At 39.6% G+C, this 18,905-nt stretch overlaps 2 protein-coding genes across 4 annotated transcripts; both read left to right on the top strand.

The window, feature by feature from the left end:
* The first annotated feature begins 920 nt into the window (after nucleotides 1-920).
* Nucleotides 921-4,753, top strand: rps23 (ribosomal protein S23). The gene is made up of 4 exons (XM_044210632.1): nucleotides 921-1,029; nucleotides 2,418-2,577; nucleotides 3,945-4,065; nucleotides 4,567-4,753. The coding sequence occupies exons 1-4, from the start codon at nucleotides 1,026-1,028 to the stop codon at nucleotides 4,711-4,713; spliced, it is 432 nt and encodes a 143-aa protein (XP_044066567.1). The 5' UTR covers nucleotides 921-1,025; the 3' UTR covers nucleotides 4,714-4,753.
* A 1,766-nt stretch (nucleotides 4,754-6,519) lies between these two features.
* Nucleotides 6,520-18,420, top strand: LOC122882808 (dynein axonemal heavy chain 12-like). Of its 3 annotated transcripts, XM_044210605.1 has the most exons (14): nucleotides 6,520-6,526; nucleotides 6,843-7,047; nucleotides 8,278-8,442; nucleotides 9,470-9,549; nucleotides 9,901-10,035; nucleotides 10,144-10,302; nucleotides 12,146-12,391; nucleotides 13,309-13,480; nucleotides 13,691-13,796; nucleotides 14,827-15,006; nucleotides 15,841-15,969; nucleotides 16,148-16,276; nucleotides 17,537-17,690; nucleotides 17,830-18,420. In XM_044210605.1, exons 3-14 carry the CDS (start codon nucleotides 8,303-8,305, stop codon nucleotides 18,045-18,047), a joined length of 1,848 nt encoding a protein of 615 aa, XP_044066540.1. In that variant the 5' UTR covers nucleotides 6,520-6,526; nucleotides 6,843-7,047; nucleotides 8,278-8,302; the 3' UTR covers nucleotides 18,048-18,420. The 3 variants fall into 3 exon arrangements, with proteins under 3 accessions (XP_044066540.1, XP_044066552.1, XP_044066548.1); XM_044210613.1 differs by lacking the exon at nucleotides 6,520-6,526 and having other exon boundaries at nucleotides 6,632-7,047; nucleotides 9,470-9,522; nucleotides 17,830-18,412; XM_044210617.1 differs by lacking the exons at nucleotides 6,520-6,526; nucleotides 17,830-18,420 and having other exon boundaries at nucleotides 6,625-7,047; nucleotides 17,532-17,684.
* The last annotated feature ends 485 nt before the right edge of the window (nucleotides 18,421-18,905 follow it).

The following is an 18,905-nucleotide window of genomic DNA, read 5'->3' as shown; positions in this document are numbered from 1 at the left end:
GACACACAGCAAGTTTCCATCATGAAATATTTTCTTCAAACTACAAAAAAGAAGGGTATCTGGAGAGTTTTAACTCTCAAACAATGCATGATGATCGTGTTTCTTTATAAACTTAATTTAATGAGTTTATTGAACTCAGCAGTACATTCATTCAACTCATCGTTTCAAGTCAAGAGACTTCAAGTTAGAGGAACTTGTGTTTATAAGTTCTGAAGTGGTCTGAAAATAAATAAACTAGACATTTTAAGTTGAATTAGTTTGAAACACAGTTTCAAACAGTTAGGCTACATCGTTTGTCCGTCAGAGAGCTCTTACAAGTTTATTTTTACGCTGTAAAATGTCCTGCTCAGTACATATATTGGTCATAATTCATTGTTTGTTTATGTAGTGTGTATGTATAAAAACTGAGCACTAATATATTATCAGATTTTTTAAAACTCTCAAATATCGATGAGGCCAATATCAACGTAATGGCATCAAAAATCCTGTATCGGTCAAGCTCTAATTTCAACATTTTAACAACAACATACAGATTTTGCATCTGTATTTAACAACAGTAAATAATCCAAGCACTAAAGAAACCTATAAAATATTTTTAAAATATAAGATAAATTATAAAATGACGAACAAATATTTTACATAAAACAAATTATATTTAAAATAACAAAACAAAATACTCAGATTGCACGTACGATTTAAAAATCAAATCAAATCATGTTAAAAAGATGAAAAGTTTGGAGTAACCTTTAAAAATCTACATTTATGTATATAGAAGTTACCGAATAAACACACTGTGGTAACAAAAATATTCTAATTCTTTGTTCTGCATAAAACAACTAATTTAATATTCAGCTATAATTGTTGTATTGAAAATGCATGCTGTACAAGAAATCACCATTATTTACCATTCGTGTGAAAATTTCAGTCAGGCACTTCTAGCCACGCCCGACCGGGGTCCTCAGACTAGACATTGCCGCGGTGCATGCTGGGTCCTTCCTTTCCATCCCAGGCTCGCTTCTGCAATCATGGGTACGGCTCTAACTTCATTCTAAATGCCGATTAATTCTGTTTACTGCAGTGATATTTCATATCGGTGTCGTATATGAATATCTTACAAACTATTTTTGATGTGTTTGTAACGGAAGAATTCCCCAGTCAACTGAAAAACTGACCGTTTTTACGGATCTCCTTCCCCGCAACGTGGAGCGGCCATAACATGTCTGCGAAGCACTAGCTGCGTGTTAGCATCGTTAGCTTAGCATAGCATTCGTTCCTTTTACACTTTAAACTGCTTTTCATATTATAGTATTTAATTAATCAACTGGATAACGAAATAACCAAATTCCCTATGATATCATGTAGAAAGTCAGATCGTGAGTGTGTGTAAGACTGGCTAGCCTTTGGTTAGCGCCGCTCGCAGCCAACAACGTTAATCTTCGTTCATTTGTGTTAGTACAGTTGTCATAATTGCGGCAGGTTTTGGTAAAACGCTGCGGTAAAACGCAGGTATTTATACGAGTGTACAAGGTCGTGTTTGTTCACGATTGATTTAACAGTAAAGTCAAATGCAGTAAATTGCAGTGGCTTATCTAGGCTGTAAAGCTAGCTGTAGTTTCTCCCACTCAACGTTACTAAACTGGAAACTTCTGCCACTTTGTGCTCAATCTGTCTCACTCCAGTTTGTGCCTGTCTTGTAGTAATTATTATTCTTATTGTGAGTTTGTAATTGATGTGAAATGGGGATAAACTTTAGCCATGTTTGTATGTGACAGACGTTGTCAATAGACACAGTGATGCAGTTTGTGTCGCCTTAGTTCCAGTTTGTCGTATAACATCACAATCCAGTCACAGAGCTAAGCATCAGTTTAATGTATCTGTTAATCTTTGTATAAGTTGGCTACTTGCTGACACTTTTTTGTGTGTCAAAGCGCTTGGACTGACCACAGTGAGAGAACTGGGTCTTCAGTGATGGAACAGCTTTTCATTACAGCTCAAATGTCTGATTTTTACAAACTGTCAACTGTTCAGGTGTGGAAACTGACTTATGTGGACCTTCAGCTACCTGTTGTCGTTTTCAGTCTTAAAGAGTTTAAATTAAACAGTTGGAGAAGTTATTCTTCCTCATAGCATGGTGATTCAAACCATTATAGCCCACATTTTTTAACTCAAATTCTTTATCGCTGCCACATAATAGAGAAGCATCTTTATGTACCTTTTTATTACAGTTTTTCTTTTGCATAATGATTTATAAGATAATTTCTTTGTTCTGCTGCAGCAATGTGTGGTTTGGAGACATGGATGTTTCAAAATATATCCAAGAATGCTTTTTTGAATTCTGCATCAATTTGAGAATAACTACAAGACATTGGTCCTGCATCGACTCTTAACTTTATTTCCTGCTGGTCTTTGTCTTACAGGAAAGTGTCGTGGTCTGCGCACAGCCAGGAAGCTCCGTAACCACCGCCGTGAGCAGAAATGGCACGATAAACAGTACAAGAAGGCCCATCTGGGCACTGCCCTGAAGGCTAACCCCTTCGGAGGAGCCTCCCACGCCAAGGGCATCGTACTTGAGAAAGTGTGAGTACCACGAAAAGCATGTTAACGAGAGAGCTTGATTCAAACCTTTACATTGGATGCCTCAAACTCCAATTACCTGGGAGCCCTGGCAAGTCAGTCTTTCCCTCTCCTCTCCATTATATCTATTGGAAAGTTCTGATGTTTTTGTTGAAATGTTGTTTCCGTGAATTATTTCACAAGTCTTGGCACTTTCTAGCATCAGTGTCCGAATTTTTTTTTGACTCACCGGCCAAGCATATTTTTTACCGTCCAAAATAATAAACTGCCTTATTGTGTCACATATACATTTGTTTCAGCCAAAATTTGAAGTCAAATTATTTTAATATATTGATCAACGGTTAATCAGTTCAAGCCTGAATATAATTCTAAGTGTTGATCTCAAAATTCCACTGACGTATTTGCTATTAAATGTACTTAAGGATCAAACATCAAAGCAATGGTTCAAACACAGGACTTTCACACAGAAGACCGGGGTTCATTTCCGTGTGAAACAAATAGTCAATGTTAATGTTTTAAAGAAGTAGTTATTTTAACCCAAACCACAATCTTTTCCTAAACCCGACCAAGTAGTTTTGGTGCCTAAACCAAATCGAACTGCAACCGTCACCTGAAATGTTTCTCAGCAAGCTTATTTTGAAAGTCTAACCGGACGTTGGATATTTATATTGCTAATTTGACCGCGGAATGAGAACGTGATGAAAACGTAACACTGCCACGAAGGACCGGCGTGTGTATTACACGCTTTGGCGTGATACCAGGTTGCAGCGCCAGACCGGCAGCAAGTGATAGTTTAGCGGAGTATCTGATGTCCCGTACGGTAAACAATGCTGCGAAATTAGGAGCGCTTGAGACTGTCAGTTTCGCGGCGCTGTTTAGACGCGTGTAAAAACACATGGTTGTGTGTGTGTGTGTGTGTGTGTGTCAAACTCCGACACAGACAGCAGAGGACAGAAGCAGCCTGTAAATGACACCAAAACGCGGTAGAGACTCTCAGCATAGTTTGTTACATTACTATTTTAGTACAAACATTTACTAAATGGAAAATCTACCTGCATTTGGAGCTGGGCGGGTATTCATTTCAGACCCTGCAGCATTGTGGTATGTCTCTTTTTTTAATTTTGTTGATTTTCGTATTTAATTGGTTTACCGCTGGCATCACACAATGTAGAGAAAAACACAGCAATTAAGAAAATCCATGATGAGCAGTGACAGGTATCAAAAATACTTGCAGTGCAGAGGGTATTTACAGGACAGATCTTTTATGAAACAAATGAATATGCTCCTGACATTTCCCTCCAGATAGTTTAAACTTTTTTCCGGATTAATTTTAAGTTTGTTAAAGAGTGTTGTGTGTTTCCCATCTGCAGTGGTGTTGAGGCTAAGCAGCCCAACTCTGCCATCAGGAAGTGTGTGAGAGTTCAGCTCATCAAGAACGGCAAGAAGATCACCGCCTTTGTCCCCAACGACGGTTGCCTCAACTTCATCGAGGTAAGAGCCTGTCCTGTATACATCCTTGAATAATAGCCAAACAAGCAGTTGCGGTGCAGCCAATGACAGGCGGTTTATGTGCAGAATCTGCAGCAGAAAAATTAAGCTAGAGTAATCAAACTAGGTGTCCACTAATTGCATTCCCAGGTTCAAATCAAATAGTTTTCCCTCTGATTTAGAATTTCACAGCTTCCACACAAATGTATTGATGCAGCTTAGTGTTGGTGTAGTGTGTCTGCAGGCCCTAAAATGTCCTGAAGCTACAGCTAACTTAGTCTGGAGTTAAGTTTTTCCCAAATCAATATATAGATATATAGATTTTGTTGACTGAAACCATCCTGCATAATTGTCCAAGATCAGAATTAATTTTTAATCTGCAAGGCACATAAGATTATAGTTAGCCCTGCTTAGTTAACATTATTTCTCACTAATTTCTTCTCTGCCTTTTCTCTCTCTCTCACCACCTCTCCTCCTTTTTCGTGTCTCCGTCCGGTCCTGCAGGAGAACGATGAGGTTCTGGTGGCAGGATTTGGACGTAAAGGTCACGCCGTGGGTGACATTCCTGGAGTTCGTTTCAAGGTGGTCAAGGTGGCCAACGTGTCTCTGCTGGCACTCTACAAAGGCAAGAAGGAGAGACCCAGGTCATAAACAGTCGATGCAGAAAATAAAATAAACACGTTTTCAATTACGGTCTGGTTGTTTCGTGTACTCATTTAATTGTTTGTTTAAAGTTGTTACTTTTAAAAGGACTTTAAAAGCATGAAAATGTGTCCGCTGACAGATTTATAACTCAGCAAATGGGGTTGGTCCACGCTGTAAGAAGTTGGGTTTTTTTTCTTCTTCAAGCACCCATTCATCGGACACATTTATTAGTAAAACAATGTAATAATCCATCAAGCCAGAGTTGTTAACTTGGTCAACTAACAGATTTCCATGGGTTATAGTACATTTTGCTTGTAATAGTTCCTTATTTGTTACTTGGGTTAGACTGCAGGAAAGATTCCTGGTATAGACACTAATAGCCCAATACTCCGTATAGTTACATGTGAAAATTGGAAGAAAATTATGGATCTCCTGAAGTCCTGAAAGATTTATTTTTTACTTAAATGGACTAAGTGGACTGCATCAATATGGTGCTTTACTTTTTACAATTTGCCTCTGATTCTTGAGCACAAACACCAATTGTAGCAAGCTACCATGCAAGGAGTTGGCCATTGGGAGCAATTTGGGGTGGACAGGAGGTGGAGCCGGGGATCGAACCACTACAACAGTGTTAGCAGATGGCCCCTCTATATCCTGAGCCACAACCGTGCTAGTGTTTCAGTTAATGTCGTGCACAAAATAAAACTTTGGGGGCTCTGTAGAAAAGAGACACGATGCTTTATGCGAGTGAAGCACATGTTAACGTGGCCAGCGTAGACAACTGAAATTATTTAAAATTGAAACACAGCTGTTCCATCAGATGGAAAATTGAAAAATGTGGTTCTGTCACAGCAGTGTGCACTTCAAGTGTTTCACAAGTATCGTATCTTCAAGCAGCCTGAACCTCAGTAGCCAGATTTTGTTTTAACCTCGAGCAGCTGAGTGGTCCCACACGGACAGAAATAACATGCTCTTTTGTGTTCCAGTTGGATACAATGGTCAGGTGTATTGGCATTGAACAGAGTTGGTTTTATATACACAAATATATCATTATCCATTTATATTAGCCATGAAACAAACACTTAAAAAAAGCTACTTAAATTTTGTAAACAAAATGAATATATTGATATGTAATCGGTAAATGGACTGCACTTATATAGCACTTTTCTGCCTTAGTGGACAAAGTGCTTTCCAAGGTGCTGGTCTGCCCATCAGGAGCAGCTCGGGGTTCAGTGTCTTGCGACAGGATACTTCGGGACAGGAGGAGCCGGGGATCGAACTATCACCTCTGCCATCAGAGTCACAGCGGCCCTTGTGGCCCTGTGTCAAAATCGAGCCTTTATTAATCTGCTTTATATTCTGCAGACATGGTGCATATTCCTAAACAAAGTTTTGTTTAATCAAATTAACACAAACTGACACAGAGAACTACACAGTAATGAAGCTGCTGTGTAGAGCTGCAACGATTAGTCGATAAATTCAATTAGTCAGTCGCCAGAAAATTAATCTGTTGTGACAATCAATCAATGTTTGTAATTTTTTTCCAAGCAAATATGCCAAACATTCTCCGGCTCCGGCTTCTCCAGTTGTGAGGATTTGCTGCTTTTCTCTGTTTTATATAATTGTAAACTGAATAACTGAACATCACCTAGGACATTTTATAGATGAAACATCAATCTAAAAACTAGTCTGCAGATTAATCGAAAATGAAAATAATTGTTAGTTACAGCCCTACTGCTGTGTGTTCTGTATTTAATGGTAAATTAAAGGTGATAGGGTACATACACACTGCACAGAGGGCAGTAAGTCGGGAGTCGAGGTAGGTGGTCAGCGGGGGCTCAACACTGAATTTCTGGGCCCCCTAACAGCTTAATCCGGCACTGGTCAGTCTTGCAGTCACGCTGACTGTCTGCTGATGAATTCACTGCATAAACTTAGCTGGAGGGGTAAATATAGTAACAGGTATCGGATCCCCTGTTCCTCCAGCCAGAGTGCTGTAGCTTTACAGCTGAACCGTGGAGGTCTGGGCTCATGAACCTCCACGTTTTATTCCTGCAGAATTATTATTACACTTTAATGACACTATTCCAAGACCGACGTGTTAATCTTGTGTGTGGATCACTATGTATTTGCAGGCAGGCAGCCTCCGCTGTTTAAACACAGTGTGAGGTTCACTGATAGAACCCATGCTGGCATACAGCTCTGGTTTCAGTCACAGGTCAGAGACATCTCCTCCTCCTGCCATCTTCAGCAACAACAACAGATCCTCTTTGAATCTGCGGGGGACTCCACAGCCGAGTCGAGGGGAACCAAAGCAACGACCCGACACAAAACCACAAGGTAAAAACCCCAGTGACGTCTTTCAGCACAGAAACCTACAGCGAGAGTGTCAAGTCTGTTTTCAGATGTGTTGTCTTTACTAATCAGTTTACTGCCAATATTTTTTAATTTCCTGCACGGTATTTGTAAATTGCAACTACAGTTTGGTTAAGGTTGGGTAAGATTGTCATGGTTACTTATTGTGGAGAGCCATTGTTGACTGCTGGTCTGATACAAGACGTGAAACTCAGGCCTCTCATGTCAGACACATTTCACACCCACCTGCCTTCTCGACCTCCACAAGATCACTTTTTACTGCACTGGGTGAACGTCATTCTTCTTCCTTCCTGGCACTGAACATTAGTGTCCACATACTTTAGTGTACTTTAGATCTGGGTCTGTTTTTCCTGGTTTAGTTCCAATGAAGGGAAATCTTAATCCTACAGCAAACTGTAGTTATATACTGCAGCACTTCTCTAGTAAAATAGATAGAGAAGATAATCTATAAAGGGAGATAAAGTGTACAGAATATACATAAATCAAGAAAAGGTCTGCATTTGACAGTAGAGATAGACAGGAAACACGGGGAGAGAGCTAGATGGATGACATAGAGCAAAGGTCCCCAGTTGGATTCGAACTGGGGATGTTGCAGTTATAAGCAATAAGCACACCTAACAAGTTTAAGATGCTTTTGAAAGTTCTGCACTGATTTGAGACTTTGCAGGACGCTATTCTAAAGTCAAGGAGCAACTTTGGACAGCTTGTTCTTCCAACTTTGTGGCAACAGTTTGGGGAAGACCCTTTCCTGCTTCAACATGGCAATGTCCCCGTGCACAAAGCCAGGTCCATAAAGTAATGCTTTTTCCCAGTTTGGTTTGGAAGAACTTGATTGGCCTGCACAGAGACCTGACACCTTTGGGATGAACTGGAACGCCGAGTGGGAGCCAGACCTAATCACCCGACATCAGTGTTGGACCTCACGCTCTTGTAGCTGAATGGGAGCAAATGGTGGAAAGTCTGAAACCAGAAGAGTGGAGGCTGTTGTAGCAGTAGTTTAATGCTCACAGATTTTGGAATCACTAGTTCAACTATCACACACACAGTTTCAATGTTCAGGGGTCCATATACTTATGGCCACGTAGTGTACGTGATGTATTGCAGAAGCATCCAGTTTGAACAAACACTGACCTGCAGATCACACACACAAGTTCAGTGAAATACGCCTTCACAAAATGTTCCCTTTGTGAACAGAGCCGGGACCCTTTATGTGGATATCATGGAGTTTCAGCGATTTGGGACGGAGGATGAGGATGATGAAGACGATGCAGCTACTCAGTACATGATTGAACAGAGTCTGCTGGAGAGCAACAAACAGAAGGAAACCCACAGAGACTCCACAACACGAGACGGCAGGAGGTCAGTCTAACAGAAACCAAGATTACAAATATTTCCCTCAGATGTTTGCTTTGATCAACGTTCTGCTCGTTCCTTTGCTGTCCTCCATCACTGTACACGATGCTCCAGATTTTCTCTCGTTAGCAGTATTTGCAATATTTCCTTCTTCTTAGTTGTTTGTTGAAGTATATATTCTGAAAGTTTCTGAGACTTTCTTCCACTGAGCAAAAGAACTACATTTTAAAGTGTTAAATCTTTGGAGGCCCAATGCTGACAAAAGGAATTATCAGTTATCAGACAAGTCAAAAATATAACTGAATACATCAATAAATAATACGGTTAGTTAAATAATTAAAATGGAATGTAAAAAGAAATATAAAGCTTTATACTTTCTCTTTAAGCTCCATATAGTTGGTAAAAAAACAGGAAGGTTTTTATTGTTTTTGTTTTACCACCAGTCAGTTGATAAAATAAAATAAAACGCAATTAATTTAACTGTTATATTTATTTTCACACACTCAATTTATTTTTAAACTTCATAGTTTTCCTGTAATTTCAGGAGTAAAATAAATTAAATCAAATTAAGATTTAAGCTATTTTATCAACTGACTGGTGGTAAAGGAAACACCCTTTTTTTACCGATTGATTTTACACTTAATTTTAATGATTTAATTAACAGTATTATTTATTGATGTAATCAGTTACATTTTTGAGTCATCTGATAATCTTTTAATACATTTTGTCAGTTTGGGGGCTCCATACAAATCTATCTTCTACAGGGTTTTGTAAGTAATTAATACTTTAAACTGTATTAAAAGAGACTGAAGATTTAATATAAGACTGGGATGTTGAAACTGGTTGCACTGTATCCAAAATTTCAGTCTCATGTGGAAGTTTTGCAGCTACGTTGACTTTTTACATCAATACTATTCCCAGCAGGTGGAGCTCTTGTCAGATCAGATGAATTTTCCTGTGGACTTAAACAGAATTTAGTTTTATTTTTGTGTTTGATATGTTTAACATAGTTGGCGATGTTCTTTCCTCACAGCTCTGGGCCTGACCCTGCAGACAGCAGCGCCATCTTCACTGCTATAAGACAAGGTGAGGGGGGAGTACGAGGCTTACAAGGTGAATGCTTTTGTTGTGATTTACTATAAAAAACAAAAAACAAATTAAACCGTCAGTCAGCCATTCATTCTGTTAAAAATTACAAAAATTCAAAGGCTCACATCTCAAAGCATACACACCTTAGTACATGCTTACAAGCAAACACACGATCGGTGAAAACCTGCAGTTATCTGAGTGCCTCCCTACCCTTCTGTCTATCCTCCAGGAGTTTAACAGACAGAGGGACAAATTAATGATTTTTCTTACACAAGGGGACCCTGTACCTCCATTTTCTTGCTGTTTTTTTATGCCAGGGACAGAAGTTGAAGTTGTGTATTCGATTCAAATGTCACTGTCCATCCATCCCTCCAGGTAATGAGAAGCTCTTGAAGGATCTGTGTGTCCAACAGAGAGCGAAGTTTTCACAGACAGACAGCAGAGGTTGGACTCCTCTCCATGAAGCAGCAGCTCAGAGCAACCAAACCATCCTGAAGCTCACATTCAAAGGTCTGTATCTGCTTTATACAGATTCTGTACAGCGTCACAATGACATAAAACCCCATTAATGATTAACAGAGGTGTGATGATGAAGGGGCTTATCACACTGTTCTCCAGTGTCAGGCCCAGACTCTGTGGAGAGTCGGACTCTTCGTGGTCAGACTCCTCTCTTCCTGGCAGTAGAAGGAGGTCTGATAGAAAACGCCTCCTTCCTCCTCCAACATGGAGCTAAGCCGGACAGCCAGGACCACGACCAGGACGCACCACTGTTCGTAGGTAGGCCTCAAAGCCAGTTAAGCTGTTGTGGCCAAAGAGGAGGTTTCCTTTTTACTTTTTTTTAGTAAAGTCCTGAGCAGGTCGAGGCACATTTTCATTGATCGGTATCTGCTAAGAATATCTCAATCAAATTCTGATGTTTTGTTTATTTTAAATGCACTGCACTCGTGTTGTAAACACCACAAAAATTCCACAGAGTAGCTAAAAAAAGAAATAGTTGCTAGGAATATAATATTAAAATATTTAACCTGACTGTGTTTAGTGCTCCACCTCGCAAAGCTGGGAAACATTCAGTGACAGTTCAAAAAACATTTGCAGGCACCAAACCCTAAAAATTACAAAAAAATATCTGTGCCCTTGAATGAATAACTTGTGTGCGTAAATTAGTAATTTGTGCTCTTCAATGAATATGAAGTTACTGTAACAAAAGGAAGTCGCATGTTTTTGTGGCCAATTTGGTGACTTAGGGCAGAGCTTGAAGATTGAAACTTCAAACTCTTGACCTTGAAAAAAACAATCTCTCCGCTCCACTTTCCACTCAACAGCTGTTCTGGAGCTTTTGATTGTGCCACATGATCTTCCTCAGCAGATGGAGTTGCCCAGTTGTCCTTTTTTGTTTGTTTTTTATTCATGTTTCAAGCTCAACTTTTAAGCCAACATGGAGGAGAAGTCTCAGAAAAAAAATGAGAATTCGAACATCGGCAACTCCATTTGCTGAAGAAGATCATGTGATATGATCAAAAGTTCCAGAACAGCTACTGGGTAGACCTTGTGGTGAGACTGTTTTGTCAACAAATTAAGTAATTTGAGAGCATGAATTAGTACACCTCCCACCCTCCCCAAGACTTACTATGAACACTTCATTTGACTTCCATATTTTGTCGAAACCTTCCTGCTGCAGCAGATCCTCAGTGAGACTGCGCTCTATATTGACAGTATACTTTCCTCACAATGTTACTGTTGTATGTACTTAAAGTATTAAAAGTAAAAGTACTCTAAGCAGTAAAACAGCCCCTGGGACTGTTATACAATTATATATTATATCATTAGATTATTATTACTCATGCATGAATGTAAAAGCAGGATTTTACTGTAGTTGGCTGAGGTGGAGCTCATTTTGAAATATTTTGTATCGGACTGCAACTAATGATTATTTTCATTAAACCTGCTGATTATTTTCTCGATTAATCTAAAAATTCAGAAAAGTAGTGATAAATGCTGTCACAATTACCCAGAGCCCAAAGTGACACCGTCACAATGCTTTGTTTTGTCCAACCAACAGTACAAACCTCAAAATTATTAAAAATCAATTAAAATTATTAAAAGCAGAAAATCTTCACATTTGAGAAGCTGGAACCCTGAAATGTTTTTACATGAAAAATGACTTAAACCATTATCAAAATGGTTGCCAATGAATTTTCTGTCAATAGACTTTTTGATTAATCGACTAATCGTTTCAACTGTACTTGTATAAACTGTTGGGTAGTTTAATTTATAACAAAGCATCATATTAAGCTCTTCATATGTATTTTTATGCAAAAATTCAATTTGTAAAGTAACTAGTAACTAAAGCTGTCAAATAATTACAGGGAACTGTAGTGGAGTAAAAAGTGTAAAGTGGCATGAAAACACAATACTCACGTAAAGTACAATTACCTCAAATTTCTACTTAAGTAAAGTACTTTAGTAAATGTACTGAATTTCCACCATTGTCAAACGGTGTCTACAAACCGGATGTTGTTTTGGCTTGTTTACAAAATAAAAGACAGTACAGCTGTGACCTGGGCTACTTCTTTTCATCACTGAGCTCATCAGTTATGTAAAATCTGTTTGACTCCTGCAGCGATCCGTTCAGACCGCACCGACCTGGTGAAGCTGCTGCTCCTGCGGGGCTCCAGGGTGAACCAGGAGGGCTGCCACGGCCGGCGTCCCCTCCACGAGGCCTCACGGCTGGGCAAAGCAGCGCTGGTGACTCTGCTGCTGGAGGCCGGAGCACATCCAGACCCTCGCAGCCACTACGGCCTCACGCCGCTGGCACTGGCCGCTCAGGGGGGACACCTGGAGGTGGTGGAGACTCTGCTGCAGAGAGGTGAGAGAGCAGGGGTGTCTCTGCACTATTACTTTCACTATTCACATATATATTAAAATGATCTCTTTTAAACTTCAACCAGAAATGGCAGATTAGATTTTGAGCAGTTAATTGTAGATGGCAGAGGGATCTGGGTTAGGGACTTCATGCAGGAACTATCTGCAGAAAGAATATAGTTTCTACATGAAACTGCTCGCAACAAATCTGTGGATCATCTTGAGTAACCGGGTCATTATTTCTGGAAAGATTGCTGTTGCTGTTGAGTTTTTCAAATGTATTTTTTTTGGCGCTTTGAGCACCACAAGCCGAGTGCCATATAGTCCCATTATATTCAAAAAATGCAGACATCTCTATGGCCGACATCTCCAAAACTGAGCAACGCACACCAAAACAGTCTAGATGGATAAATAGCACTGCAGGTAAGAGGAAAGATATGTAGTTTTGATTTTGGGGTGAACTGTCCCTTTAAACTCCACTACTTTTCAGTGGCAAATATTGTACATCCTATTTTACATTTAGTTAAAGTTACTAGTTGCTTTGCTAGGTTATGATTTTAGAAAGAAAACATATAATCAGCTGATAAAACATGACTAGTTGGTATAGATTAAACAACCCAACAGTATATTCAATTAGTTTCACTTCAACCAGCTAAAAAATGTAAATGCTGCTTACACATTAAGTATAGCATCAGTAATAATGACACAATAATATAATATAACACTCTGGCAGGGACCATTCTGGCTCCTAATGAGTACTTTTACTTTTGATACTTCAGTACCTCGTCCTGTGTGAAGATGCATTGTGAAGTTCAGCTGCAGCTAATATGAGGCTTCAACAGTCTTAGGTAAATCAAGTGGGTGTTTTCCTAATTTACAGTATTTTTTGCACAAAATTCCCTCTTGTTGTTTGTCCTGCAGGGGCAGACGTCCTGTCCGAGGCACAGGATGAGGCATCTATCTTGTACGAGGCGTCTTCGTCTGGAGAACCATCTGTCATCAGTCTGTTGCTGGAATACGGCGCTGACGCCAACGTCGCCAAACAAACAGGACACATGCCGATCCACCGTGTCGCACACCGAGGACACCTGCAGTAAATGTTATATTCTGTCCTAAAAAAACGTTAATATTTGTTTCAATTATAAAATTACATCGTATTTTATGAGCTCATCATTTGTTTTACTTTATTCTGCAAAGTAGTTAAAAACTACAGCATCAGATAAATGTAGTGGAGGTTTGTGTGTGTGTGTGTGTGTGTGTGTGTGTGTGTGTGTGTGTGTGTGTGTGTGTGTTTGTTCCTCAGAGCTCTGAAGCTGCTGATTCCAGTCACGTCCATGGGAGAAGTAAACGACAGCGGGATGAGTCCTCTACACTCTGCTGCTGCAGGAGGACACACACACTGCATCAAGGTGTGTGTGTGTGTGCGTGCGTGTGTGTTATCAGCCATGACTGCATAAATCCAGGTATTTTTCATGGTTGGTTGGTCAGTGCTGTACTGTGTGTGTGTGTGTGTGTGCTGTAAGTCCAATACAAACTTTCATCACAACGACAATAAACGTATTGTATCACCCCGAATCATCAAATTGTTTTATTTTATTACATATTGTTTCTTTCAGATTTAATGATTTTGATCATTTAGAATTTGCCACATGATACGTCATAGACGTCTCTCTGTAGTGGAAGCTGTTGCTAATAATGAACACATTAATTTTGACAGCCATAGACATTTCTCATCATATAGGATATAATTTCATACCGCATTATATGGTTTCATATTGAATCATATGATTTATTGTTTCCTATTATGTTACACAACATTTCATAATGCATCTGTTTTATGTTGAAGCCTGTAACATCACATCGTTTCATATCATATTGCATGGTATCATGTCCTTTTGTCTTGTGTTGTTTTGTGTTGTATCATATCATATCCTGCTATGCCAGCTTGTATTATATTGTATTAGGGCTGCAACTAATGGTTATTCTCACTATCAGTTAATCAGCAGATTATTCTCTTGATTAAACAATTAATTGTTTTGTTTATAAAATGACAGAAAATATTGAAAAATGCCTGTTTTACTGTAATTGCCCACAGCCCCAGGAGATGTATTAAAATTGCTCTTCTTGCTGACTAACAGTCCAAAACCTCAAGATATTTAGTTTACTGTCATATATGACAAACAAAAGGTTTAAACCTTCACATTTGAGAAGCTGGAACCAGCAAATGTTTAGAATATTTGCTTGAAAAATTATTAAAACAATTAATCAATTACCAAAATAGTTGCCAGTTAATTTTTTGCAGATCGACAAATTGTTGCAGCCCTTTGTGTGCCGTATAATTTATTGGAAAATACTTGTTTCTGATTGGCTGACAGCTGTCTGTTAAACACACAACAGTACAACAACAAATGAATGTCCCTTCTCCCCAACTCCCATCAGGCCTTGCTGGATGCAGGTTATGACCCCAACTACATGCTGCATCCCTGGATTCGCCGTAGCTATGATGACGAGAGGAAGTCGGCGCTCTTCTTCGCTGTCTCCAATAACGACGTGCCATCAGCCAAACTGCTGCTGGAGGCCGGGGCCATGGCCAACCAAGACCCAGTCAAATGTCTGCAGGTACCTGTGTGTGTGTGTGTGTGTGTGTGTGCTACATAGTGAGGACTGAAACACGTTTTTTTACCTACAGAGTGAGGACATTTTTGGAAAGTGAGGACATTTTGACCGGTCCTCACAGCTTCAAAGGGCTGTTTAAAGGTTAAGATTTGGTTTTAAGGGTTAGAATTAGGTTATGGCTAGGGTTGTTATTGTTAATATGATTTTATTGGTGAAATAATTTCCCTTCATATACCAAATATTGAAACGAAAAATCCTCAAACTTAATACTCAAAGGAATAGTTCAATAGTTTGGGAAACACAAATTGTCTCAACTCATTTGCGAGATGGGAAGATGGATATCAATCTCTCATGTCTGTGTGTTGGTACAAGTACAAAGCTGGAATCAGGACGTGGTTAGCTTAGCTTAGCATAAAGACTGCAAGCAGGGGGAGATTGTTAGCCTGCCAACACCTCTAAAGCTAAACTAATTGTATCTCGTTTGTTTAGTCTGTACACGAACAGAACAGTTTGTGATTTTATGGGGAGTTACATGCTGGAACTATTTTTTGACAAACAACAGTTGTGCAGTGACTGTGTTCAGCTTGTCGTCACGGTGAGGTTGCCAGGTTTGGTACCATTGTGCCTATACAGAAACCAAGAACAAAACCTGTTCTCACCGGTCATATTTGGCAACCAACGCTGTAGCTGGAAATGCTGCACAGAAGTACTGGGCGGATGGATACAGTGTTGTTCGTTAAGAAATATTAACACCAATGTTGGTCTGTCTGTCAGTCCACCACTCTGTTGATCCCTGAGCTAAAAAGCGGTTGCTGAGCCAATGACTGTGTCTTTAAGGTTGCACTGCGTTTGGGCAACTATGAGTTGATCAACCTGTTGCTGAGGTTTGGAGCCAACGTCAACTATTACTGCAGAATAAACACAACACACTTCCCTTCAGCCCTGCAGTACGCTCTCAAAGACGAGGTAAACTGTTGCTCGTATTATTATTTCTTACAAAAACATTTATTCAAATTCACAGATGTTGCTGGAATCAGCAGCTTCACTAACTTTACTAATATTATTTCTGTAAGAACAGTTGTCACCTTTTGGGAGGACAGCTGTTCTTGTATTTAATCTTGCCTGTTGTGTGTGTGTGTGTTAGGTGGTCCTCAGGATGCTGTGTAACTATGGTTATGATGTGGGGCGCTGCTTTGAGTGTCCCTATGGCAACAGTTCCCACATCCCTGAAGGCTACGAGGGATGGAGCAACACTGTGATCAAAGACGACTTGGTAATGAACAGGACACACCAGTTTTATTGGGGGTCACACTGTAGAGCCGCTGGGGGCTAAAGCTCGCTACCTTGTGTTAAGCTAACATTAACATAAGACAAGCAGAGCTAAACTGTAGATCCAAGATCCTTAAAGCTGCATGAGCTGATTTCTTTTTTGGAGGTAGCAGAACAAGCTGAAAACACAACATTGACATATTATGACCTTATAACGTTGCTATGGCTAACACGTTAGTAAACGGCTGCCTACATCCACATCCAGCAGCAGACACAGAGCAAAATTATCATCTCATCGGAGTCGTGTTTGTGTCCACCTGATGAATGTGAGTTCAATATTCACTCTCCTTTTAGCTCTGGTTTGGTCTCCACCTACTCTTGAGATAAACATCTGACTCTTTAGTTTCTAAATGCTCCACTTTCTTCACCAGCTAGTCGCTCACTGTGTCTGTCTGCTGTTTGGTGCTGAGCAGGTAGCGGCAAAAGTTAAGCTTGTTTCAACTGTACCAACAAACTGGCTCAATGAAATGAATGAGAGAGCTGCGTTCTGTCACGTGTGGCTACTGTCGGTCCGAAGGCAGCCTATTATTATGTAACAATAATAATAATAAACTTCATTTATATAGCACTTTTCAAAACAAAGTTAAGAAGTGCTTTACATGGTGGAACCAGGATTACATTTCGAGTCACCTTTCACATTACATGTAGTCTTTTAGTTAATATAAAAAATACTGCTTTATGCATCTTAAACCACCCACACAGATAACTTGTTTATAGACTTTCCCTAAATTTTCTAAAAATGACAGAGTAGTATGAGCAGTAGTTTCTATCACCTGTCATTTTGTAGTATATTTAGTTTTAGAGGGTATCCTGTCATGAATTGAAGTGTTGGAAGAGTTGAAATTTTGACCTGCTGGTGGCGCTAGAAGACAAGGATCACCAAAGTTATAAATCCTCTGGGGACCGTGAATGTCTGTAACAAAGTTCAGACAAAAAATAAAATACATGCCTTACATTAATTTCTTGCATGCACTGAGCCCAAAGTCCTGTCACGCTGCTGTTAAACCAAATTCTCCACTATAATCTGTCTGAAATCAGATCTCGCTGCACAACTCACAGTCAGCTGTTATTAATGTCTGTTGATATCACTTTTTATTTTTACACATTCAGTAATCATTTGAATCATTCAGTCATGTCAGACAGTGTGAGGGATGGTGTGGACTACTCTTGTGTTGAACGTCTGTCCGTCTGTGTGTCAGTGCAGTTCTGTGAGGTGATCACTGTCTCCTGGCTGAAGCACCTCTCGGGTCAGGTGGTTCGCATCCTGTTGGACTACGTGGATCATGTGACTTTGTGCTCCAAGCTGAAGGCGGCTGTGATGGAGCAGCGGCAGTGGCCCGATATCTGCAGGCTGCAAGGTAAATGAAATGAAACTTTATCAGTCCCTGCCCTGACAGTGACAACAGAAACAACAGAGGGAGACAAACGAGAAACAACAATGCAACCAGTGGTCTTCATTAATCTTTCCTCTCCATGTTTCCTCCTCCTCCTCTCCAGACAGCGTCCGTTGTCTGCAGCATCTCTGTCGTCTGCGGATCCGCCACTGTCTCGGTCGCCTGCGTCTGCGATCGCCCGTCTTCATGAGCTTCCTGCCGTTGCCGGGGCGACTGAAGGACTACATCCTGTACCGGGAGTACGACCTGTACGGCGGCAGAGCAGCACGCCGGGGTGACGCAGGAGTGAGGAGACGGACAAAATGCAAAGAAAGTAGTTAAATATGAACATGTAAAAATATCTGCAAACATTCAAAATCACACTTTAAAGTAACTTTTTCTGTTTGTTAACTCATTTTCCACATCACACACATATTTAACAGTAAGAGCCAAAAGAAATTAAATTTTATTGTATTTTTCTATTAAAATGTATTCCTTTCCCTTCCTGAAATACAGTATTTTCTTATTGTCCATGATTGTCTATATTTAGATGAAGCATAAAAGGAAACAGTAGCTGAAAGTAAAACAGATCAGGAGGATACAATCCACTGTCAACAAACATTTAAAGCCTTTTTTCATAAAAGGAGAAAAAAGAAAAGATGAATGCCAACAACAAATACTTGTCTCATATTTGTTTCGGATATAATTTTGTCAGATTTTATTTAGTATTTTTATTTTATTATTAAATTTGACAACAAAAATGTGCATTACAGTTTGTCCATATTTTTACATCATCACAATGTGATTCTACAGAGATTCGCATGTGATTTAAAGTTTACATCATTTTATCATCAAGAGATCTCTACTACCGGATGTTATGGAATTTGCTGTTGATATTCTGAGTTCCCAGAAGATGAATCCTATTGATTCTGTTGACTCTCTGACCTTCCTCTAGCGCCACCATCAGGACAAAATGTTCACTTAGTACATAAGAAATAAAAACAAGACAAAGAGTCTGCAGCCACGCTAGCAGCATGCATGTAAAGTCGGGTTATTTCGTTAATAATTTATATATTATTATATAATATTCTTTATTACACTACCATTAATATGGAAAGCATAACAACCATATATATTGATTATGATTATTAAACTTCTGAAACCGAACCCTTGGATTCACCTGCTCTGATCTACACGTTT

The sequence above is a fragment of the Siniperca chuatsi genome, linkage group LG2 (genome assembly GCF_020085105.1).
Source record: "Siniperca chuatsi isolate FFG_IHB_CAS linkage group LG2, ASM2008510v1, whole genome shotgun sequence".
Taxonomy (NCBI): Eukaryota; Metazoa; Chordata; class Actinopteri; order Centrarchiformes; family Sinipercidae; genus Siniperca; species Siniperca chuatsi.
Note: the sequence above shows the minus strand (reverse complement) of the source record. Positions and strands in the feature narration are given on the sequence as shown.

Bases quoted from the DNA above. Each gene is read 5' to 3' on its own strand.
- rps23 (XM_044210632.1), top strand. The intron at 2,578-3,944 runs GTGAGTACCACG...TCCCATCTGCAG, and splicing joins GGCATCGTACTTGAGAAAGT to TGGTGTTGAGGCTAAGCAGC. The intron at 4,066-4,566 runs GTAAGAGCCTGT...CCGGTCCTGCAG, and splicing joins GTTGCCTCAACTTCATCGAG to GAGAACGATGAGGTTCTGGT.
- LOC122882808 (XM_044210605.1), top strand. From the start codon at position 8,303: ATGGAGTTTCAGCGATTTGGGACGGAGGATGAGGATGATGAAGACGAT. The intron at 13,481-13,690 runs GTAAATGTTATA...TTTGTTCCTCAG, and splicing joins GCACACCGAGGACACCTGCA to AGCTCTGAAGCTGCTGATTC. The intron at 13,797-14,826 runs GTGTGTGTGTGT...AACTCCCATCAG, and splicing joins GACACACACACTGCATCAAG to GCCTTGCTGGATGCAGGTTA.